General features: G+C 50.9%; 1 protein-coding gene across 13 annotated transcripts in view; it reads right to left on the bottom strand.

Annotated features, from left to right (window-relative positions):
- Camta1 (calmodulin binding transcription activator 1) overlaps positions 1-24,770 on the bottom strand; it is an 857,753-nt gene that overhangs the window by 56,193 nt on the left and 776,790 nt on the right. For all 13 annotated transcript variants that reach the window (XM_052717375.1, XM_052717378.1, XM_052717377.1 and 10 more), the window contains one exon: positions 22,281-22,415. In XM_052717375.1, the coding sequence (XP_052573335.1) occupies positions 22,281-22,415 (135 nt within the window). The remainder of the gene's footprint in view (positions 1-22,280; positions 22,416-24,770) is intronic.

Below are 24,770 nucleotides of genomic sequence, written 5' to 3'. Positions count from 1 at the left end.
ATGCAAAAGAATGAAAAGGGACCCTTTCTTACCTCATGCGATATATAAAAATTAACTCACAGTATAACAAAAATCTGTAAGAATCCAAACTGTAGAACTCCTCAGAATGTCTTAGTGGTAAGTCTTTTGACTTGGGGTTTACTATTGGCTTCTTAAATATTGCCTCAAAACTACAATCCATCAAAGGGACAATAAACTGAACTTTAACAAAACTAAAAACAGTTGTGCTTTGAAGAATACTACAGAGTAAAACGACAATTCATTGAAAATGAGAAAATATCTGTAAACTGCATGCCTAATAAGGGACTTGCATCTCAAATCAAGAATTCCTGCAGCTTAAATTTAAAAGAAAATAACTTGTTTTATAAGTTGAGTACGGGATCTAATCTGATGAAGAAATGACCAGTAGCTGGGCAGTGGTGGCGCACGCCTTTAATCCCAGCACTTGGGAGGCAGAGGCAGGTGAATCTCTGTGAGTTCGAAGCCAGCCTGGTCTACAAAGTGAGTTCCAGGACAGGTTCTAAAAGCTACACAGAGAAACCCTGTCTTGAAAAACCACCACCACCACCACCACCACTACCAACAACAACAAAGAAATGACCAGTAAAGACACAAAGGTGTTTTGCATATGGTGAAATCAATGTCACTGAGGAATGTAAATCAAAACCACAGTGCACTAGACCTGTAGCGTACACCTTTAATCCCAACACTGCCCTTGAGAGGCAGAAGCAGGTGGATCTCTGTGAGTCTGAAGCCAGTCAGATCCACATACTAAGTTCCAGGCCAGCCAGGGCCAGATAGTTAGACCATCTGAAAAAAACAAAACCACCACCAACAAAAGAACACAACAAGACAGCCGTGAAGCAGCAGCAATAACAACAGCAAGAAAAGAGCAGAACTCCAGAGCGCTGCTGGTGGGGACGTAAGAAGCAGGCGCCATTGCTTTAGAAAGTGGCCTGGCAGTTCCTCCAGGTGGACCTTCAGTTATTATATGGCCCAGCAATCCCCTTCCTAGCTATGGACTCAAGAGAAATGAAAACAGATGCTTGTACATGTGGACATCTGTTTGGTAATGAGGGAGGAAGGACATATACACACTACAACATGATGAACCCAGAAGGCTGCATGCTGGATTAAAAAAAAAAAAAAAAAACAGCCTTAAGGCCACACATAGCCTGATTCCTTGTGCAGGCAATGCAAAGAACAGGCAGGTTTATAGAGACAAAGTTGATTACTAATTGTTTAGGGCTCAGAGCTGGAGTTGGGGAGGGATGCAGAATGACCACTAAGTGAATAGGGTGACTTCTTTTGGGGGATGAAAATGATCTAGAATTAAGTTTCTACTGGTGACTGTATAACCCTGTGGATATACTAGGAACTTGTGAACTTTATAAAAGTAAGTGTGAGACTGGAGGGATTGCTCTTCCAGAGGACCTGTGTTCAATTCCCAGTACCCACACGGCAGCTCAGAACCATCTATAAGTCCAGTTCCAGGGGATCCCGTGCCCTCTCTAGCCTCTGGGGGCATGACACCCACATGGTACACAGACATACATGAAGGCAAAACATCTATGCTCTTAACAATACATAAAAAATTTTTAAATTAAAAAAATCATGGGGTATGTTGATGATATTACAAAAACGCTGTGAAATACACACAGACACAGGCACAGACACACACACACACACACACACACACACACACACACACACACACACACACACACGGAAACAGTAGTAAGTCTAAGCTTTAGAAAGAAGACTGGACCTCAGAGGAGTCATGTCAGGAGGGCTCAAGGCTAACCCCATGTCAGGAGGGCTCAAGGCTAACCCCAAGTCAGGAGGGCTAGAGGCTAACCTTGTTCACTGAGTCCTTCATGTCCAGGCTTTGTGTGGGGCAGCAAGGGGAAGACTCTAGGTAGACAAGGCTCTGCTTCAGGACTTCAGCACATCTCAGTGAAGAGCAAAGACTAGCCTTCACAGAGGAGGCTCCCTGTCACATGATGGGGACTTCCAGGGCAGCAGGCCAGTAGAGGGCCATTTCTAACAGTACTTTTGGAGGGTGTGAGAAAAGCCAAGGGCGGTCACATCTGCCAAATTCCTAAATACTGTGATGACCTCCTTGATCTTAGAGAACCACTTCCTGAACTTAGGTCTCTTTCAACACCCCAGTGGGTGAATGATTTGGGGACACTATAGGGAGCCTTACAGACTCCATTGCCCTGCCAAGGCCTTGGCTAGGGCCTCTGGACTGTTCAGTAGAAGGTAAGTCCTGGCTTGGGGTCCAATTCTAACACTAGGTCCCTGAGTGGCAGGCTCTTCCTCCACTCTGTGCCTCCTTCCTCCTATGCAAAATGAGGTTAGACCGGAACTCACTGGAATCTGTAAAACAGCCTGACCTAACAGCACTCTGAGCTGAGTGCCTCTGAGCTCCCTGCAGGGAACCTGGATGCCAAGTGAGCGGTCCTATGAGGGCAGCCGCACAAGCGAGCCTGACTAGCCCACAATGCCCAGAAAAGAAATGCGTTTGCATTATTTTGAGCCCCCCAGCTGTGGGGTGGCTTGTCTGCAGCAATATATGCAGCTAGCACAGGCAATGGGCAATGGAGAAGAAAGGCGTTGACTCCTTGATGGACATCAGCCTGGGAAGGCTGTTGGCTTTGTTCAGGAGGTAAGAAGAGGAGCACTTTCTGTAAGAGTGACAACATGCAGGTTTCTCTTCACAGACAAAATGCACAAAGAAAAACCACCTTTAACTTGTCCTTGGTAGCTTCTGTGGGCTCTTCTCTTCCCAGCATTCCCAAACCCCAGTATTACAGTGAATGACAAAGCTCATGGCTGTTACCATGTTCGAGTGAGGGAAGTACAGAGACACCTCTCTCCAGGGACAGTGAGTGGAAAAGCAGGGGGTGGGAGTGAGAAGGGACGAGTACCCTAGGGGTTGAGTACCCTAGGGATTGAGTACCCTAGAGGATGAGTACCTTAGGGGTTGAGTACCTTAGGGGTTGAGTACCTTAGGGGATGAGCACCCTAGGGGTTGAGTACCCTAGGGATTGAGTACCCTAGAGGATGAGTACCCTATGGGCTGAGTATCCTAGGGATGAGGACCCTAAGGATGAGTACCCTAGGGTTTGAGCACCCTAGGGGTTGAGTACCTTAGGGATGAGTACCCTAAGGATGAGTACCCTAGGGTTTGAGTACCCTAGGGGTTGAGTACCTTAGGGATGAGTACCCTAAGGATGAGCACCCTAGGGTTGAGTACCTTAGGGATGAGTACCCCAGGGTTTGAGCACCCTAGGGGTTGAGTACCTTAGGGATGAGCACCCTAAGGATGAGAACCCTAGGGTTTGAGTATCTTAGGGATGAGTACCCTAAGTATGAGCACCCTAGGGTTGAGTACCTTAGGGGATGAGTACCCTAGGGGTTGAGTACCTTAGGGATGAGCACCCTAGGGTTGAGTACCTTAGGGATGAGTACCCTAAGGATGAGTACCCTAGGGTTTGAGCACCCTAGGGGTTGAGTACCTTAGGGATGACCACCTAGGGGATGAGTACCCTAGGGTTTGAGCATCCTAGGGGTTGAGTACCCTAGGGATGAGTATCCTAGGGGATGAATACCTTAGGGATAAATACCCTAGGGGATGAGTACCCTAGGGTTTGAGCATCCTAGGGGTTGAGTACCTTAGGGATGAGTATCCTAGGGAATGAATACCTTAGGGATAAATACCCTAGGGGATGAGTACCCTAGGGTTTGAGCACCCTAGGGATGAGTACCTTACGGATGAGTACCCTAGGGATGAGTACCCTAGGGTTTGAGCACCCTAGGGGTTGAGTACCCTAGGGGTTGAGGGCCAGACAATTGGGTCATCATCCACAGCCCGTATTGCAGGACAAGTTACTAGACCCTTTTGAGATGTGGGCTCCTTGTTAGAATGAAGATGGAAACATCCCCTGGAGATAGGCTCAAGATGGAGTGAAATGAAGATAAAGGAAAATCCTGGGCCCTGGTGGGTGCTCAGTAAGGCTCATGGTCCAGAACTGAGCTGACACTACCACTTTGGGCAATATACCCTCTTCCCACTCCCTATGGAGTCAAACACACTTGCCTTCTGTGTAGATTGTGGGGGGAGTCAGCAGACACCTTGGTATGACTGATAATCTCACACAGAGGAGAGTCACCCTGAGTCCTATTCTGTGTCCCTACTGGAAAATCTGGGGTGAGAGGGTCCAGGCCCAGACTCTAGCACACTCCAAGTTAGCTCAAAAGTCTCACCCAGCAGGGACTGCATCAGCTAAGACAAGCTCAGCCCAACCTCACAGTTTTGTGCATTTCTTCATCAGACAGAGAGCTCATAGGCCCCTCTGTGCGGCGCATATAGGCTTCACTGGCTCTGCTCTATGGTTCCTTGTTCAAAACAGAGCCTACCCCCTCAGTCTTTCTAGAGCTTAGGGCTGGTAATGTGAGAGCACCGCAGCTCCCACCCCCCAGAGGCTGAAGCTGACCTTTGCACAAAGTGGGTACCCCAGCAGAGCCTCCCAAGAGGACTCAGGAGTACCTACAACCAGGCAGATATCACTTTTCCTTAAGAAAAGTACACTCAGAAATGCACAGATTAGCCAGCTGGGCGTGGAACACGGCTTCAGTCACAGTATTTGGGAGGCAGAGGGAGGCTGATCTCTGTGAGTTCCAGGACAGCCAGAGGTACACAGTAAGACCTCCTTGTCTCAAGCAACAACGACGACAACGACGATGCATGTCGACGATGACGCATGCACGCACACAGGCATACACACGAAAGAAATGGATGGATAAAGCTGTCATCCTGTGTTTGCTTTATGAAAAATGTAGGGGTCTGACCAAAGAGAAGTAGGCAATGACAGAGTCAAAGGACTAGATACTTAGAACGACAGCCACCTTGGAACCACCATCCTCAGAGCGGCCATTAGACGACACCCATGGAAATGACAGCTAGCGGAGCACTCGGGGAAGAGGCTGAGTGACAGATTTAGTTCAGGGACTCTGCAGTACTCTAGGTGCTAAATGCTATTACTAAGTAAAGCAAAAACGACTGGGTCGTGGGGGCTCATGTCTTTAATCCTAACACTCTGGAGGCAGAGGCAGGTGGATCTCTGTGAGTTCAAGGCTATCCTGGGCTACACAGTGAGTTCCAGGACAGCCAGAGCTACACAGAGAAACTCTTGTCTCGAAAAACAAACAAACAACAAAACAAAAAAAGAAAGAAAGAAAGAAAAGAAATAAGAAAAGCAAAATTGTGGCCTGGGAAAGCATGGGTGTGTCACATGTATGTGTGCCCCTGCCACTCCTGCTGGCCTTTCTGACACTGTGATCACATCTTCACAGTGGCCCCTCTCTATGTAGCCACACCCCACATGATGACTGCTCCAGGCTCTGGGACTAATGTTAGCCAGTCCTTTGTTTGGTTCTGCTGCCCGCTTTTCCTTAGTCACTTCACACCTAGGTGGCCTAAACTGTAACCTAGGACTCCCCTCCAGCCAGCGATGGAGGTCAGATAGCCCTGGATTACCCCACCTGCTGTAGGAACAAGAAAGACCCCATCCCGCCGGGCGGTGGTGGCGCACGCCTTTAATCCCAGCACTCGGGAGGCAGAGCCAGGCGGATCTCTGTGAGTTCGAGGCCAGCCTGGACTACCAAGTGAGTTCCAGGAAAGGCGCAAAGCTACACAGAGAAACCCTGTCTCGAAAAACCAAAAAAAAAAAAAAAAAAAAGAAAGACCCCATCCACCTGTGCTCTTGGTTTTAATTCTTGTTCAGGTGACTGGAACGAAACACTACCAGTGCACCTACTCACTTTCTTACTGGTACTGAAAATGTTAGGTCCAAGGCTACAGTGCAGAGATAAACACATGCCCAGCATACATGAGATCCTGGGTTCAATCCCTAACACAGCAACAACAGAAGAAAAATGGGGGTAAGGTGGAGTGAGGGTTGGAAGAAAGAGAGGAAGATGAGGCAGGATGCCTCTGGTGCAGGGGGAGGCCTTGGAGTTCCAGTCCACTCCACTCCTGTCTTCCTCACTCAGAGCTTGCTCTTTCCTGATATTTTCGGAAGGGAAGGTAGAAGTATTTTTTTCTCAAAATGCATCAGTCTGCTCAGGCATGATGGCACATAAGCATGCAATTCCAGTGCTTGGGAGGCTGAGGCAGGGGCATTGCAGCAAGTTCAAGGCCAGCCTGGGCTACAGAGTAAGACTCTCTCAAAACAAACAAGTAAGGGATCATCAGTGACTTCCAAGTCCCCCCAGGGCACCGGTGGCTTCAAATGCATCGAGTCAAGACTTCTAGGACAATGTTCCCAGCATTTCTGAGATGGCTCCATCGCTCCCCATATAGGCCTCATTTGCAGCCTTCCACCATGGTTTCCTGGCTTTAACTGTTGCTGCACAGCCAAGGCCCAGCCTTCTGATGTTATAATAAACACCACCAGATGCCTTAAGCATTGTATTGAACCGTCTCCATGGGAAAGAATGTCTGATGGTTGCACCTCTGTTTGCTTTCCCTGAACGGTGAATTACTGAGCTGGGAGACTCTCTTCCATCTATACGACCTGGCCACCATTTGCAAAGCCAGATCCATTCCCATCAGTGTTTGCGGAGTCAGAGAGACACTGCCTGAGGTCAGCCACACAGGAGAGGGTATTAATTCTAGTTCTTCCCAGGCTCACCCGGCCCCAGCCTGAGGAGAGGGAGAGGGAGAGGGAGAGGGAGAGGGAGAGGGAGAGGGAGAAGTAGAGGGAGAGGGAGAGGGAGAGGGAGAGGGAGAGGGAGAGGGAGAGGGAGAGGGAGAGGGAGAGGGAGAGGGAGAGGGAGAGGGAGGAGAGGGAGAGAAGCTGTTCCTAAGTCTACTGTAGCAAAGGACCCTTTGGGAGAACACTCCACACAGCAGAGAACATTGCTCCAGTCAGGGGTGCTGTCTGTGGGAGGGAAAGGAGACACAAGTTCCTTGCAGGGTCACTGCACAGATGAGTAATTTAAAGATGTGATTGAAGTAATATATCAGAGTAATAACCCTGGCTAACCATGCACCTGAAATTTCTCATTTAATTTCATATCTAGGTAGACTGATCTATAATCTATTTGATTTCACATTGCAGCCCAGGGAAAACTGAGCTGTGCATGGTATTCTCCATAGTAGACAAAATATTCACTCAAATTATGTTTCTGATAAAATGAGTCCCCAAAGAGCTGCATATGCTAGACAAGATCTTCTAGGGCCAATGCTTTAAAAATTATTGACAATACAATGGATATGCAACATCCTTTCTCCCCTCCATGAAGACAGACCCAAAGAATCTCATCTGTGGGGTGAGGAGTAGGGGAGGCCGACAAGGACACATGGGGCAGGGTGGCACGGGGGTGGGGTGATGTAGCCTTTATCTTCACCGGCTTGGAGATGGTCTCTAAGCCCTCAGAATGTCACATCTGTGCAGTGTGTTTGTTTGTATGGGGCATCTTGGATCATAGGACAGTTCAGCAATACCACACCAAAAGTCTAACAGTGTGACTTGGTGTCATCACAGTGTCAGCTGGTTGTGGACCTTGTATGACAGAGCCTCAAGACAAACTATGAAAGTGGAGGCTCTGGTAATCCCATCTCCCTGGCAATACTCAACTGTCACACATCAGCGACAGGAAAGCAATGTTGCTCATGATGTCATGTTCAGAAGAAAATGCAAGCTCCATGTTTGGTACCCTGCTAGACTTATGCATTGCAGCTATGACTGTAACCTATATCCTTCTATGGTAATACACTACAGCCTGAGACTAACAACCTTCCGTGAATGCTCAAGTCCTTTTAGTAATTTATCAAGGGCTCTTAGGATCGTCTGAGCTTGTAGTTGATGTCACAGAGGGTCAATGACGCCCTCTTGGATGGCAATATGCCATGCAGTGACTTGCCAAGGACCTGCCTGGGAAGTTTTCCTCCACTCTGATGGCTAGAGGGTGGCTAGATCTGCATCTGAAGAACGGGAATTGCTTTTCTGTTATTTTCCCACCTACAGGGAACTGAGGGGAGATTTGTCTGTCCTCTCCAGGTGACCTCTTAAAAGCTCTGATGGCATAACAAAGTGCCATCAAGCTTCCACATTCTTGTCTGGAGGCACTTGTCTGAAACTTGTCCAGTGAGATAGAAACCAGAAAAATTAATAATGGACTCCTCCCCTTGCTTGTCCAGTGAGATAGAGACCAGAAAAATTAATAATGGACGCCTCCCCTCGTCTGGTTCAGATATCAGACTGCTATATCCAAAAGCCAAAGTAAGCAGTGAGGATGAAGGCTGTAAAGGCAACACTGGATCATCCTTCTATCTACCCATTTGTGCATTCATCTATCCATCCATTAGCCTATCCACTAATCTATCTACCTACTCACCTATCCATCCACCCACCTACCTATCCACCCATCCATCTAATCATCAGTCTGTCCATCCACCCATCCACTTCCCTCCCCATCCATCATAATCATCTCATCCATTCATCCATCAATTCACCCACATCCATCCCTTGAAGAAACAATTATCAAGAACTGCTATATTCCTACTTCTCTATGGCAGATGTTGTTACAGTGCTAATTAAGATAAAAATCCAACTACTGAGGAATCTGGATGCAGAGATCCATGACTAGGCCCTGGGTGGATCTCTGGGAGTCCAATTATCGAGAATTGTTGAGACCAAGGTTGGATAAAGCACAGGGACAAATAGCCAAATGAATGGAAACACATGAACTATGAACCAATGGCTGAGGGGTCCCCACTGGATCAGGCCCTCCGAATGGGTGAGACAGTTGATTGGCTTGATCTGTTTGGGAGGCATCCAGGCAGTGGGACCGGGTCCTGTGCTCATTGCATGAGTTGGCTGTTTGAAACCTGGGGCCTATGCAGGATTGCTTGGCTCGGCCTGGGAGGAGGGGACTAGACCTACCTGGACTGAGTCTACCAGGTTGACCTCAGTCTGTGGGGAAGGCTTTGCCCTGGAGGAGATGGGAATGGAGGGGGGGGGCTGGGGGGAAGGTGAGGGGGACGGGAGGGGGGAGAACAAGGGAATCCGTGACTGATATGTAGAACTGAATGGTATTGCAAAATAAAAAAAAAAAATTAAAAAAAAAAAAGAAATGTAAAAAAAAAAAAGTTGAGCATCTTAGATATTTTCATAAAAGAAAAGGAGAATAAACTGATAAAATTAGAACTGAAAAAAAAATCCCTGTGCTTGGGACTCAGCCATATTCTTGCCCTTGTTAATTTCATCCATATTCACTGATTCCTTCCATTCAGTACCACCTCTATACAGACACTCAACCTGTGCCCTGCTTGTCACCTTCCCTGGCTCTGAAATCTATGTCCACTTATCATAGCCTTTTCTCACAAATATAATATCCCAAAGGCCCCTCAAGAAAGCTCCACCAAACTCATGACGAGTCCTCCAAGATGAATGACACGGAGCCCACAGGCAATCCACCCACAAGTCCTACTGATGTCACCTCCCGCACTGTTTCTTGACTCTGTACCTTCTCAGAACCACCATCTTGCATCAGAACAAGCAACTGGTCAACCTTGTGGGCTTCAGGGCTTCTTCAATCTGTTCAATGCTTCCTCAAACTGAATGCCCCAGTCACCTCCAGCTTGACCCACCACTTCTCTCTTATCTCATGGCCTTCACCAATACTTCCTTCCCATCTGCTGTTGCCTTGGCCTGGAATGTTCTTGTCTTCGGTCTTCACGGAGTCAATGTCTGCTCTTCCTTTTGATCTCTTCAAAGGTCCTTTCTTCAACAAATCCCTCCTAGACCTCACTGAGGAATCTTGCTCCCCCCCACCCCCACCCCCGCCCCGTCATAAGCATCCTGAGTTTTTGGTCAGGTCTGAATTTTCCTCCACTTGACAGTAAGCTTGGCAAGAACAGGATCCTCATCAAGCCATCTTGACCTGTTCTGATTCCCAGCATCGGAACAGCACCTGGCACCTAGTGGGGGGGTACACTCTCCTGCAGGGAATGATTTCAAGGGACAAACTGCTAATGAAGGGATTTACACAGCATTGTGGGAAGGCAGAATAAGAATGCTTTCTTCATGGAGCAGTGAGAGGGAACACAGGACAGAGCATACTCCAAGTGCAGGAGACAATACTCAGGTCGCACCACAGGGTGGGGGAGACACCGAGAAGATTGACGATCATTGTGTGGAGGTCAGGAGGAGGGTCACCGAGTCCACTGCTCACTGTACCTCCTGCTCACTCTGGTGTCTGAGTCCTCCCTGTGAACAAGGGCCTGGGAGGCTGCTGGAAAGTCAGGGTAAGTGAATCCACATGGACACTCTGTGGATATGGCCTGGGGCAGTGAATCCACATGGACACTCTGTGGATATGGCCTGGGGCAGTGAATCCACATGGACACTGTGGATATGGCCTGGGGCAGTGAATCCACATGGACACTCTGTGGATATGGCCTGGGGCAGTGAATCCACATGGACACTCTGTGGATATGGCCTGGGGCAGTGACTCCACATGGACACTCTGTGGATACGGCCTGGGGCACGGTGAACATTTCAATTCGACTGTTACCCCTGGCCCGGCAGCAACAAGGACGGTGACTCAGAAGAGTGACATCTCTTCCATGTGTCTCCAGACCAGTCGCTGCAGCTTGGTGCAGTGGACTGACTCAAGATTGACTCTCCAAAGTACCACCTAGTTGGGGGAGAGGGTGGGGCAGAGTCCTCTGGATACATCTTGGGTTTCAGCAGGAGAGAAGTGCCTCAGAAGCCTCCTCTGGGGATTTCCCCATCTGCTGATGACAGAGCTGGTCCCTTGGCACATGGCATCTGAGCCCAGTGTGGGAGTCAGGTTCCATCTCTCTTGTTGGTGTGAATGTGGGCAAAGAGCATCAGCTTATTCAGCTGGGTCCCCTCTGGTGACCCTTGACCTTGGTAAAGAAACTATAGCCTTCTAGCTAGCTTCCTTCTCATCTGCCTTCATGTATCCTGGGGCTTAGTGATGTTTGGCCATGGGTTGGAAAGGCAGAAGCAAGTGGAAGGGAGGACAATGTGCAGAGGGAACTATTAGGCTTCCATTGTGGTCAGCCATGGTTTGGTTTAGGGTCCCTGCTCTTCCGGGGCCCATGTTTCCTTCAAGTGGGTCACAGGTTTGTTTTTTGTATATTGATGCTTTTCACTCTGTGCTGGAAAACATCTAAAACATTTTTTTTTTCAAAACAGCTCATGTCATTTGTTAGTTCGCAGTGGGCCATGACTGCAGTGTAGGGAAGCTGGTCTGCAGCCTATCAAAGACTGTTTGGAATGTCCAGTGTCTCAGAGGTGAGAGACAAGGTCACTGGACTATGCAGATAGGACCAGACATGTGTGTGTGTGTGTGTGTGTGTGTGTGTGTGTGTGTGTGTGTGTGTGTGTGTTTTGAAAAGGAGAGGCATTGGCCTTGGCTCCAGTCAGAGCCAAGTGCTGTCCCCTCTGTCCTGCCGGGAGTTGCACTGCCTGGGAGGGTCTCCTCCCTCCTTCCTCTCAAAGTCTCCAGAGGTCCCAACCTGCATCCTGCCTCTGGGCTCTGTTGCTGCCGCTGTTCTCTGGGATCCTGGTCACAGGGCCATTTCTCTCTGCTGCTCGAGCTACAGACCAGCATCCCATGCTTTCCCAGAGAAAGGGATTATTGGAGCCTTACTTAGGAAAGCCCACAGAAGTCAGCCAGTGGTGGAGTGGACTGGCCACACTGCAGCCTTGCTGGCAGTCTTCCTATCTGCAGGACCCCTGCATTCCAGCAGCATCCAGTGGCCAGGAGACTAGAGCTGTCTCCCGTACTCTGACATCAGCATGCTATTTGAGTGGGGATGAGTCATTATGTGTTCCTTATTTGAGTTCAACTCCAGATCCCTATGAGAAGAATGAGGAGGGGGTCCCTCCAGGACTCTGGACAGATGCAGGGCTAAGAAGCTACCTTCCTTGTGCCCACACACTGCTGTAGAGCGAGGGAAGAGTGGGAGGTACAGGGCCTTCCCACTAGGTAAGTCTGAGTGGCTCATGCCCTCTGCTGTCCTGCCCCAGGCTGTGGCTCCGAGTTGAGACAGGCTTGGAACTATCATGTCTGAGTTCTTGGCCACTGCTCCAAGTTCTCCAAGCTTGGTCTTCCCCTGACTCTTCAAGATTCTTCCAAGGCAGGGGTCCCCTGGCTAGAATGCTCCTCCCCTTTTCCACTTGGCCCTGGACATGGATGACCAAGGCCTTCTTGAAATGCCCTTTTCTCTCAGCCTTCTTGACATCCCACCCCCAAGCCTTCTTCCTTCTGTCTCACTGGCTACACAGTGTCTTTGCCAGCTCCTCTTCTGCTCATGGGTAAGTGCTAGGCTGGCCCGTGGTTTGTTTTGTTTGTTGGTTGGTTGGTTTGGTTTTTACAGGGTTTCTCTGTAGCCCTGGCTGTCCTGGAACTGAGTGTGTAGACCAGGCTGGCCTTGAACTCAGAGATCCACCTGCCTCTGCCTCCTGAGTGCTAGGATTAAAGGTGTGCACTTCTACCCCCATCACCAGGTCCAGCCCGTGGCTACCAGCACAGCTTCTGTTTCTGTACCCTTTAATGGAGCAATCACACGTAGCCACCGTAATATTACCCATAAGCTCCTGATCTCGAAATCCCACTTCTATTCTGTATTTCATTCTCCATTGTCTCCAGATCTTCAAAGCCAACCATGACCTTGGTATCCATGCCTAACCGGTTACATCAAAACCAAATTCTACATTTCCTCCGGCTCCCAAATGTGCTTCTTCAAACTTCTCCATCCTAGGAAATAAGCCACTGTCCCTCTAGCTGTTAAAGGCCCAAATCTAAGCATCAACCCACTAAGTCCTTTTTCTCATCTGACATCCAAATCACCAGCAGGACCTCTGATTTTACCTCCAAATGTCACTCAAAGCCAGTGTCTCTGGAGATTGTTACAAGCTCTGTCAGAGTTGCTATCATCTGTTGCCTAAACTGATGCTCTAGGCCCTGGGAAGGGAGCCTGCAGACGGAGACACAGCACATTTTCCAAACAGCAGCTGGGGCGGCCTGGAAACACACCTGAACATGTCATGTCACCCACTTAAACGTACACCTGGGCGTGTCACCTTACCTCCTTAAACATCGACGAGAGCACGCCGCCTCACCCGCTTAGCACACACCTGAGCTCATGTTCCTCGTCTGTGGCAGCTCCCTACCCTAGGTGACGGACCTCATGTGGCCTGGCATTGCTCGCCTCTCCAGCTGACTCCCCTGCACTCCTCTCCCCTGCCTCACCCTCCTTCAGTCTTCCCCAGGTATGCCAGAGCGCCCGGCTAGTTCCCACCCTCCTGGCGACTGTGTTCTGGAGAATCTTTCTGCCTATTGTGTTCTTCCTGTGAGCACAATTTTGTCCCCTCACACACATCTCACCTTCACACAGGGGTCCCTCTTACCCTACTCACCTCCTACCTAAAATACATGCCTGGAGCCTTCTCCCAGATCAGCCAGCTCAGGGTTCTGCTCAGCATCCATTGGCAGCTGGTGTTTTTATTTGCAACTTGTTTTTTTGTCTTTCTCCCCACTGGAATATAAACCCCAGGGAGAATTAAGACTCCCCAGGGCCTAGACCAGTGCCTGGCACCCGGCAGAGGCTTAGCACATATTTACTGGATGATGGAAGAATGAATGGCCCCAGGGGAAGGAGGCCAGGAGACGGGCTAGGACGTGCACAGCTATTTTGGGCTACATGACGGTGGTGTTGGGGATGGGGAGAAGTAGGAAACATGAAAGAAATGAAGGAGAGAAAGGCACAAGGCTGGAGCTGGCATATGGGGGAAGGAGTGAGCAGGGGTCCATTGTCCTTCCGCGGTTCATCGAAAAGGCCAGGAAGAAGGATGGGAAGTGGGAAGCAACATGCAAATGGTTCCGAGTCCCACTGGGCACAGGCTGCTGCCCCAGAGAGGTCTGAAAGGTGCTGTCTCCTTTGAGCAGTTGGATGGTTCTAGATCTGGAAGACATCCTGAGGATGGTCACAATGCACTGTCCCCTTGTGTTTAAATACTGGTGCCTGGCCAGTGGTGCTGTTTGGGGGAGGTTATGAAACCTTTGAGACATATGCCTGGCTAGAAGTGGGCCACTGAGGGAAGGCTTTGAATGTTATATCTGACTCTGGTCCTGGCCTCTGCACTTTGCTTCCTGATTGGATACCATGTTAAAATCTCACCACCATGTATGTCTTTCTTATAATGGTGGAATGAAATTCTCTGAAACCACCACCACCACCACCACCAACAACAACAACACCAATACCACCACCACCCCACCACCCACCACCACCACCATCACCACTACCATTACTACCACCCACCACCACCACAACCACCCACCACCACCAGAATCCTTTCTTGGTCATAACAATGAGAAGAAGCCACTGGTAGATGACAACACAGTGAGCCGGGGCTGGGGTTGAGTCCTCAGGGAAAGCGGGCAAGGAAAGAAGGAAGCCAGCTACACAGGCACTTAAGGAACTTGCCAGAAGGAGAAGCTAGTGACAGGCAGGGAAGTTGGAAGGAGCTGAAAGAGTGCATGAAGGACCAGAGATTGGGGCAAAAGGTTTCAAAAGAGGAAGGACCAATCAGCAGGGGTCACAGGACCTAAGGATCACGTGGTCAACCAAGACCTATGACCTTGGCAAGGGCTATGCTGGTCCACATGTCCACGGTACACGGATGGGGTGGGGGGTCAGAAACTGGATGCCAGTGCCTTTTTTGTCCTTGTCCTAGCTGTAGCTTGCTTTCTTCAAGAATATACCAGTGTCTGTAAAATAAATGCTCACTGTTGTGTGGAGCTGTGCTTCCTTTACAGGCTGCTGGTAGGCCTGGCTTCTAGGTGTGGAGCGGCACCCTGCTGCATACCTCACCACCTCCAGTCAGAGTCTCGTGGAGAACAAGCCTTCCTGAGGCGTCTGTGTTCTCTGCAGCTCAGTTCAGCTTCAGCACAGCTGAGGAGGGCGAGGACCACACTGGGTGTTCCTCTTAGTTGCTTTTCTGTTGCTGTGATCAAACACCATGACCAAGAGCACTCATGGAAGGGTTTATTTGAGGAATAAGAGTCCATCATCATCATGGCAGCAAGCAGGTATGCTGGCAGAAGAGCTGAGACCTCACATTTCAACCACAAGGAAGCAGAGAGCACACTGGGAATGGTACAGGCTTTTAAAACCTCAAAGTCTATCCCTAGTAACACACTTCTTCCAACAAGGCCTCCTTGTTGCCTCCTAAGCCTCCCCAAACAGCTCAACCAACAGAAGACCAAGTATTCAGATGCCAAAGGCTAGGGAGGATATCTCACATAAACCACCGCTGTGTTCTCTGGATGCCCCTGGGCACAAGTCCTGAAGAGCTGGTACACTGGGTTGCCTACCTGAACCTCAGCATGTAATCTGATTTGGAAATAGGGCCAACTTATAGAGATGACTAGTCAAGATGACATCACAGTGGACTAGATGGCTCCTTACAAGAAAGCAGAGACACATCGAAGGAAGATGACCACGTGACAGTGGAGGCAGGGACTGGGTTATATTGCCACATTATATTGGGTGACAAAGGATGTTAACAGCCATCTGCCACTGGGTGAGAAGACAAGGAACTTCTCCTTACATCCTCTGAGGGGAGCTTGGCTCTGCTGCCCTGGACCTCAGACATCCATTTCTGTCATTTCTGGTAACTATATAGTAGCCATAGGAGAAGAATTCAGTAGTCAAAGAGGAGTGGGTGCTCACTGGGGGGTCAGCGCCTCTCTCCCACAGGCTTGGAAGGCAGCCAGCCCATCCCCCAGTGGCTGGGAGCCAGGTCCACAATGCAGCCTGTACCTACCAGGTTCTCTAGCTTCCTCCATAATATATTCTTTGCTTTCTACCCAAGTAGCTGGGCTGAGGTAGCAATGTTTGTTTCTTTGGCCTCTGTAGGGGCTGGTCTTTTTCCTAAATGACCCTTTTTGGCAGGATACCATTTGTTATTGTCTCAAGAAGGCAAGGCAAGACAGCTCCAAGGAGATTTGTTCTAGTCCCAGAGAGGAGCTCTGTACAAATCTACTTAGTGTGGCCCTAGATGTAAACAGCAGGAAGCTACTTTCCCTTGGTCCCAGGTACAGGGGCAACAGATGGCTGACTAGGATCCTCAATAGGCCAGATGCTCCCCCATCTGGATGCTGACATGATTCTCACCCTCAGTGCTAAGAAAGCATGCAACAAGCCGGGCCGTGGTGGCGCACGCCTTTAATCCCAGCACTCGGGAGGCAGAGCCAGGCGGATCTCTGTGAGTTCGAGGCCAGCCTGGGCTACCAAGCGAGTCCCAGGAAAGGCGCAAAGCTACACAGAGAAACCCTGTCTCGAAAAAACCAAAAAAAAAAAAAAAAAAAAAAAAAGAAAGCATGCAACAGAGCACAGGGCCCAAGCAGGCAGACCTGCATCCCTGCCCTAGTTAGCTTTAAGTGCCAACTTGACACAGCCTAGAGTCACCTGAGAGGGGACTCTCAATTAAGAGATTACCCAGATCATCAGATTGGCCTGTGGGCATGTCTGTACAGGACTGTCTTGATTGATAATTGATGCAGGAGCACCCAGCCCACTGTGGGCAACATCATCTCTTGGGCAGGTGGTCCTGGGCTGTAAAGAAATCTAACTAAACATAAGCCAGCAAGAAGCCTTCCTCCATGGTTTCTGCTTCAAGCTCCTACTTGAGTTCCTGCTTGGACTACCCATGATAACAGATGGTGACTTGAAAGTATAAACCAAAAAATGCACCATCCCACCCAAGCTGCTTTTGGTCAGAGGAAACTAGCTCCCTACAACCCGTGATGCGGACCCCACAAAGAACAGGAAGGACCGTCAATGAAGAGGCACACGAAACAAGACACTGGCTGGGCTCAGACAGGACACCCCTCTTGCCACTCAGCTTCAAGACCCTAGCGTAAGACTGACTCAAACCAATTCTGCCGCCACCTGTGTCCCCAAGGTCACTGCTATACACAAAAGCATTCAGAGACCCGAATACTACAAGCGTTAGTTTGCTCAAAGCCCACTCCAAATAGACTCAGAAAGCTCCAGGTAGGGTCCTTATTCATTCACTGGTCTTTGTTTACTCACTGGCCAGTTCTGGTGACAGTTAGGTCTAGGGTCCCTAGAGGTAGGACAGAATGATTCTGGCTTTTCAGGCTTTAACCACACTAGCATTCAGAGCTGTTATCTAAGTCAAGACAATTAACCATTGCTGTCTTTTCTTTAAAAAATCTTGTAGTGGTGTCGCACTCCTTTAATCCTAGTGCTGGAAGGTAGAGGCAGGTAGGTCTCTATGAGTTTAGGCCAGCCTAGTCTACATTGTGAGTCTCAGGCCAGCCAAGGCTACACAGTGAGACCCTTCTTAAAAAACAAACAAATTCTTGTGAATATTGTATTCTGTGCTATGATTTACAAAATTAACTTTTGTCTCTTCCTCCATCGTGTGGGGAAATGACACCTTTGGAGAGATCTGGGTCTCTGCTTACCCATATCTGTTCTCTTCCCTGTCACCCAGCAGGCCCCGTGAGGATGAATGATGGCAAGGTGGGCGGACAGTGGGGGACACAGACTGGTCTAGGAGGACCTGGGCGGACAGTGGGAACACAGACTGGTTTAGGTGGACCTGGGTCCCTCATCAGAAGGCCCCGAGAGTGCTGTCTTGTGAAGAAGTGTCCCAGAGGCCTCTCAGGGGCCCGTGCCACAGCCAGACTGCACACAGGGTCTCAAGATCCCTAGGTTTCTATGGTCTTGGGATTGTATGCAGTGTATCTACATACATGTGACCCCCAACCCTGGTGGGCACAGGCTGGAGTTAGAAGCCAGTGAGGAGGGACCCACATGCCAGGGCCAGACCTGCTCACAGCAATATTACGGCTCAGAGGCGGTTGCAAACCCATCTGTTTACACAGAGGGCAGGTCAGACCAGATGGAACTAGGAGGCCAGGCCTTGCCTCTTCTTTTATCTCTCTAGACAGGGTATGGGTCTTCCAGATGCCAGGCCAAAGCCAGGGTGCTGGGAGAGGGGTATTCGGGTATGTGTGTCAGGAAATAATCTCCTCTGCCCTGTGAGCTGAAGGAGACTTCTAGCCTGCTTGAAGCTGGCATGGGAAGCAGGTACCTCCCAAACCCAGCTTCCTCCTTGCCTGAGATGACAAGGTCCCTCCCTCCCTAGAGTGAAGTCATCAGGCTTGTCCAGGTGACCAGCCCACGGGAGCTGCATCCATGTCTCATTCCAGTCCTCTCAGCTGTCAGAGAAGTGGCGAACAACCTAAGCAGCTTAGGGATGTTCAAGGAGACAGCAGGGTAGGAGTGGGGGCAGGGAGCCTGTGAATCTTCTCAGCCCACCTTTTGGGAGAATCAGATGGCTACAGGGAAAAGACAAGACACTAAAATTCCACTCATTGTCCCTTCCAGGGACAGAGGTCACCTAGAGGTACCCCAATGTCTGTGGCCAGATGAGTGTCTGCCTACCGTGTCCTCAGCTTCAGGGTTGGAGCGGTGAATAGCCTGGGCTTATTCTCTTTGTGAACACAAATACAGGTGAGACAGCCTTAGCTCTTGGCACAGCTCTGCCAGACAGAGGAGACACTTCCCAGAAGCCTTACCCAATGTCCTGAGGCTTCCCTACATCCAGCCCGGAGCAGTGCCCTCTTGCAGGTCCTGTTGCTCTGACTGTCTTGGGGTCCTAGGGTGCAAATGACCTGGGACACGTGTTCTGGATCTGGACCTCAGGGAGAAACGGTGAAAGTGCCAGTATGCAGAGTCTGGGCAGACAAAGATGGAGGCTTTCCTCTCCTCCCGGGATACTCATCCCGCTTAGCCTGGCTGATGCCTGCCTGCTCAGCCTTCAAGTGGCCTTTCCTCCCACGGAGCTTTGGAACACTGGGGTGGATTAACGCTCGGTTTTCCTTAGTCCTCTCTGCACCCACTGGCGTCCATGAACACATTCATGACACAACCAGGTATTGCACACTACCACAGGCTGCCTGGTGCAATAGGGTCTCAGCAGACATAGCTTTGTCCCCAGCGCCCAGTAGTGAAACTCTCTAGGTCTTGAGAGGGCGTGGCAGTACAGAAGGCTTTTGGCTGCCTCATCTGCGCCTCCTCTTTCCGCTAGCCCATTCCCTGCCTGCTGGTCTTGTCTTAGCGGAGGTTTGAGGACAAGAAGTGTCTGCGCCATCCGACCCCACCTAGAAGAAAATCGCTTTCTGCTGGGCGGGGCTGCGCACACAAAAGCTGCATAGCAGACAAAGACCGACCACTGGGGACAAAGACTGCGGCGGGGACAAAGATTGTAGCGAGGACAAAGGCGGAGCCGCAGCTGCTGCGTGCACGCGCATCGTGCGCGTTCGTGCGCTGCGCTGCGGATCAGGCGCCCCCACCTGGCCTTGAATCTGGTAAACAAGTCCATTGTTTAAAATCGGTAAAGGCAGAAATTCTCATCCTCAAATAGTCCTCGGCTCTGAGGCAGGGTAGGGACAAAGAACGCTCCCCAGAGTCGGAAGAGGACGATGCCAGTAGGGATAGCAAGACTACCAGCCCGCAATCCTGGCGATTTTGCCCATCCCTGTCCCCCTCCCCTGCTAGGAAGGGCTTCGCACTCTTCCTATGAACGCCCGCCATTCTGCGGCAGCTGGCGTGCACTAGAACCCCACTGGGACCCGCGTCACCAGCCACTGCGCTAAGAGACCCCGCATTGCGGCTGCGCGCACGCGCTCGCTTTGGGGGGTGGGGAGGCGAGTATGTGCACCGCGCGCGCTTCCCGCCCTCGTTGCCCCAAATCTCCGGGCGCTGCAGTCTCCTCGCTCCCACCTCCGCCTTTGCACACACGTCCCCGCTGTCTGGTGAGCTGTGATGGAAAAGGTGCCCAATGACCGTGGCGAGGCAGGGACTGAGCTGTGGAGACGCGAGAGAGGGAGGGAAGGGAGAAGCTTACCACCGCCCGGCCGCTGCAGCATCTGCCTCCACACAAAGCTCACTGCCAAGCCAACCGGTTGGCAGGAGGCCAGGAGACCCCCGCCCTCCTGCTGGCTGCCTCAGCTGTCTCCAGCACTGGGGCAGATTATGCCCCTGGCGGTTTCAGTGCTGCTCCCCTCCCCCACGGACCATCAGACGGGTGAAATGGTGGGCAAGCCATGCACATTCATTTAGGAGATCTAGAAGCCCCCGGGGAAGCTCCCGGATTCCCAGCCAGGTGGGGTCTCACAGTCCCGGAGACCCCACCTCTTCTCCCCTCTCATTACTTGAAAGAACTTCTGGCCAAGAACAAAGGGAAAGGAACGCCACAGGTCCTTCTGTAATGCTTCTGGGCCTTAATGGACAGCAGGCTGGCCTTCCCCAACCAAGTAGGACCAGTTTGGTTCCTCAGAGTGGCTCCCATATGTGTGGAGCTAGGGTTCTGACGGGGTCCTGGATGGTAACAAAAAGCCAATGTTGCTTAGATGCCGGGGTCTTGGTGCTATCTCTCCTGTTTTGTGCCAAGGGGTTGTGGGTATTTCAGCATGGAGGCCTGCAGAAGCGATAACTCAGTCTTGGAGCAGGAGGCTGCGGGGAAGCAGGTGCCCAGCTCGGCAGCTCCACTCCCAAAAGGTTTGATGTGGCCTAGGACCCAGGGGTTTGTTTGTTATGAGGTGGTCAGGCTACATCCCTCTCACGGCATCCCCCCTCTGCCTTCCGTTAGTCATAGGCACCAAGAGGTAGACCTGACTTTCTGGGCTTCCAGGGACCAGCAGATGTTTTGTGTGCATTGCTTAGCCTGAGACTCTGCTTTCAAGACAGGCCCTACACTGGTCCCAGCATCCTTAGGTTCTACTCTAGTAAGGCGGACTAGGTCACTCTGGGAGAGCTTCCACTCCCCATTTGTTCTGCAAAGCTGAAACCGGATTTCCTGAACAGGAGCCCCTGGTCACCCTGCCCTTCTCTGTTACATTCTGCAGGTCATCAGCTCATACTGGCTCCAGCCTCAGCCAGGGATGCTGCCAAGACAAGCACGGTGCTCCCAGGCAGTGCTGCCAGGGTGCAGAGGCCTGCTGACCCCAAACCACCTCTGGGAGAGTTCATGGGCCAGGATGGCAGGCAGGCATCCTGTGGCTGTGGGGGCAGGGGCAGGGATAAGGTTGGGTTGAACACTGAGTTCTAGAAAGCCCTGTATGTATAGGGTCTGAACCAGCAGCCAATAGGAGGAAGGCTGACATCAGAAGGCAGCATGATTACTGTGTGTGAGTGGTACTCAGCCCTTCAACACCCAGAGATTGTTGCAGCTTCCAACAAAGGTACCCCACAGACTGTTACCTCTATGACCTCCCCAGATACTTGGGCCTAGGTCTTGGATTTGTACCCTCCGAAAAACTCCACCCAGGGCTTGCCAGCTCTAGGGCATCTTGCATCATGCCCAGGTAGGGGAAGGTAGGCAGCCTCTAATCCTGGAACCCCTTAGCTGTCTTTGCCATATTTTTCCTGCAGAGATTTTGTTGCCCCCAGGTGAAAGAAACCTGCCCATCAATTCAAGGCCAAGGCCACCAACTCTGGAAGCCCCTCTCCTCCATGGCTAGCAACCCCTACCACCTCCTTTGCAGTATACTTCCAGCCACAGACATGAGCTCAGACCTGTCTTAAAAGCTGCACAGGGTAGAGGCTTAAACCAAAACAGCCAAGAAGCTTCGATGATGGGAGTGGTGAGCTTTTGGGAGGAGGCATGGCTAGTTATCTCAGGTACGCAGCCTGGCCACCCAAGCCTCTGAATCTGAATAAAGCCTGGGCCTGAGGTGCCCCCACAGCACCCACGCTGCTGTTCTTTCCAGGAGGTATGGGGCTGGGCTGGGCCTCCAGGACCCCCTCTTCTTCCTGTAGCAAATACAGAAGCAGCACTAGGGGGATAGTAGCTGTTTGGACTTGCTGCTGGGGCCCTCACAACTCCCAGGAGCTGGTTGAACTACTTGGACACCTTGACAGGAGTGACAGCCACAAGCCAGCCTCACATATTTCATCTGTCCCCAAGAGAGGCTGAATTAAGATGAGGTGAGCCAGTGACCAGACACAGGCTAGCCAATGGTATAGACTCACCATCCTATGGGAGGACTCAGCAGGTCCTCCGTTGGCTGACCCTGACACCCCTTCCTGCTCCTCTCTTCCAGCATTTATACATTTATAACTTTTACGTTTATGCACCAGCTCTTCTCCCTCTGTACCCACAAGGCAACCAGAACGCCACTCTTACCGTCCAATGACAGCCAGTCGTGCTGAGAAGAAGGGAGTGTGGGCAGGGCCCGAGCTTTGTACTCAAACACCACCGAGTTGGAGATGATCTGATTGTTGAAGGCAACTTGTAGGGTCACAAGACCCGTGTCATGGGCTGAAAGTCAGAAAGGGAGAGGTCAGGGTGAGGGCCCCTTCTCATTACCCCCTTTCAGTTAACAACCAAGTATTAACCCTGCCCATGCCTGCCTATCCCACAAGGCCCAAGGTGACACTTCTGGGAAAACTCTTGGCTCCAGATTCAGCAGGTGTCCCAGAGGAACCTCTGCCTGTTTGTTCATTGTTGTTTGTTTATTTGTTGTTTAAGACAGGTTCTCTTGTGTAGCCCTAGTTTGCCTGGAACTGTGTAGATCAGGCTGGTCTCAAACTCCCAGAGATCTGTTTGCCTCAACCCCTGAGTTCTGGGATTAAAGGTACATGCCACCACACCTGGCAAGCCTCTATGGTTTTAATTGTGCTCCCTGGGATGGGCAGGGACCTGAGCTCAGCGCAGGTAGCTTGTCCCATCCATCCTTCCCAGGTTCAGGAACATCTGAGCATTTGTACTTATTTTGCCTCTCCCTGCAGCCGTGTCCTGACTCACTTCATGTAACATCTTTGGTGTTTTAGGAGCTCCTTGGCCTCCTGCTGACAGCCAGAGTTTCATCTGTGGCTCTTACTGTGGCTCCTGTTGGCCTGAGATGCTGTGGGCCAGGTAGCTACTGAGCCAGAGACGCAAGTTCAAATCTTGTACTGCCTTCCAATGACTTTGGGAAAGCAGGAGTTTGCATTCTAGTGCAAACTCTGGACTCAGTGACTCCTGAATGAGCTCAATCAATGGATGAAATGTTCTCATTAGGGCAGAGAAAAGCCAGCTGGAGGTGGAGACCTAGTTCTGCTGGGATGGAGGCTGCTGTTCTCTGGTCTCCATCAATATCTTGGGGGCTGTACTGTGGTCCCCTACTGATGTCTGTAGGCAGTGGTGGCGATGCTAGGGCTTCTTCCCCTAATAGGGGTCAGGTTATGTTTTCTGGGCACTGCTTTTATGGAGCTGGGACACCAATACTCAGGGCCTCCCCAGCCGGATTTCCAGGGAGGATGCATGGGATCATGTTACTGTTTGGGCTCTTGGCTTTCAGAAGCCTACGGGCATGAGGAAGCCATCCAAGTCAGCTGCTCCTGAGGACAGGGTGAAGCTCTGGTTTCTCTCAAAGGACATCTACAGATCCCACTTCCGATGGGAAACCCAATGCATTGGCCACGGCCTCTCTCCAACTGAGGTGTATGTAGGAAGTAGGGCTTGGGGATCTCACTATCCAAGTGTGACCAGGAAGTTTTCCTGCTCTGCTCCAAGACACAACCCTGAAGGATGGATGAATGGGCTCCATGGTAGTGGGGGTCATGTGGGACGTCCCATGGTGCTTCTCTGGACAGGGATCCCCAACGGTATCCAGAGTCTTCTGCCATCTGACTACATCCCCGGGCAAAACTCCAAGATTGTGGTTACTATTCTCTCCTACAGACGTGCCTGGTTTACCAACAGGAAGGAAGGGCTGTGGGAACTCTTCATTCGATCCCATGGAACTCTGCTCTCAAGGTGGGGAAGCTGTAGTGCCTGGTGTCCCGTGTCCCAACAGAGGACCCTCTCCCGTCTCTTTTTTGTCACTGTCCTGGCATCTAGACAACTCACAGGACTGCTGAATGTCTCAGAGTCTCGGGCATTCCCACTATCCCCGAGAGATGCGGTGCAGGGGGCCCTGCCACTGTGTTGAAGACGGCAGGCCTGCCTCCTTGATTTCCTTCCTCCCTCAGCCAATCAGCAGTTCCTGGCCCCATGCATCCCCCTGTCTCCAGTGCTTCTGCTCTCATCAACCACCATCCCATGCCCGGGCTGACACAGTGGCCTCCTGTTTCTGCTGCAAGGCGAGGGGGGGAGGGGGAGGGTACGGGGGCAGGGGGACTGTCTTGCAGCACCCTTAGAGGAGGTTGCCAGGGGAGTCTTCTTTCTTAAAGCCACCCTTAGCCCTGTTCCCCTGGCTTTCCCATTTAGGTTATTGTTCCTCCTAACCCATCCTCTCAGAATAATCTTTCATTTTTTATTTTTAAAGACAGGTTCTCACTATATAGCCTTAGCCAGGTTGTAACTCACTGTGTAGACCAGGCTGGCCTTAGACTAAGAGATCCACCTGCCTCTGCTCCCCAGTACTGGGATTAAAGGTAGGTGCTAGCACACCCCGTTCAGAATCATCTTTTAAATACATAATTTAGAACAAATCATTCTGCTGCCTAAAACCATCGACTTCCCATGTGAGTACAATTAAATCAGACTCCAACTTGCCAAACCTCTCCCTGCCTCGGGGCCTCTGTGCTCCCTGCATCCTCTCTGCCTGTTGTGACACTTCGTTCCACCCTTTCCAAGACTGGCTCCGCGCCATCTTTCTTCTGCCAGCCTCCAGGGGAGGCGCTCCCCATG

This window comes from Peromyscus californicus, unplaced genomic scaffold (assembly GCF_007827085.1).
Source record: "Peromyscus californicus insignis strain IS unplaced genomic scaffold, ASM782708v3 Scaffold_5__1_contigs__length_169319896, whole genome shotgun sequence".
Taxonomy (NCBI): domain Eukaryota; kingdom Metazoa; phylum Chordata; class Mammalia; order Rodentia; family Cricetidae; genus Peromyscus; species Peromyscus californicus.
This window is presented reverse-complemented; position numbering and strand designations above follow the sequence as displayed.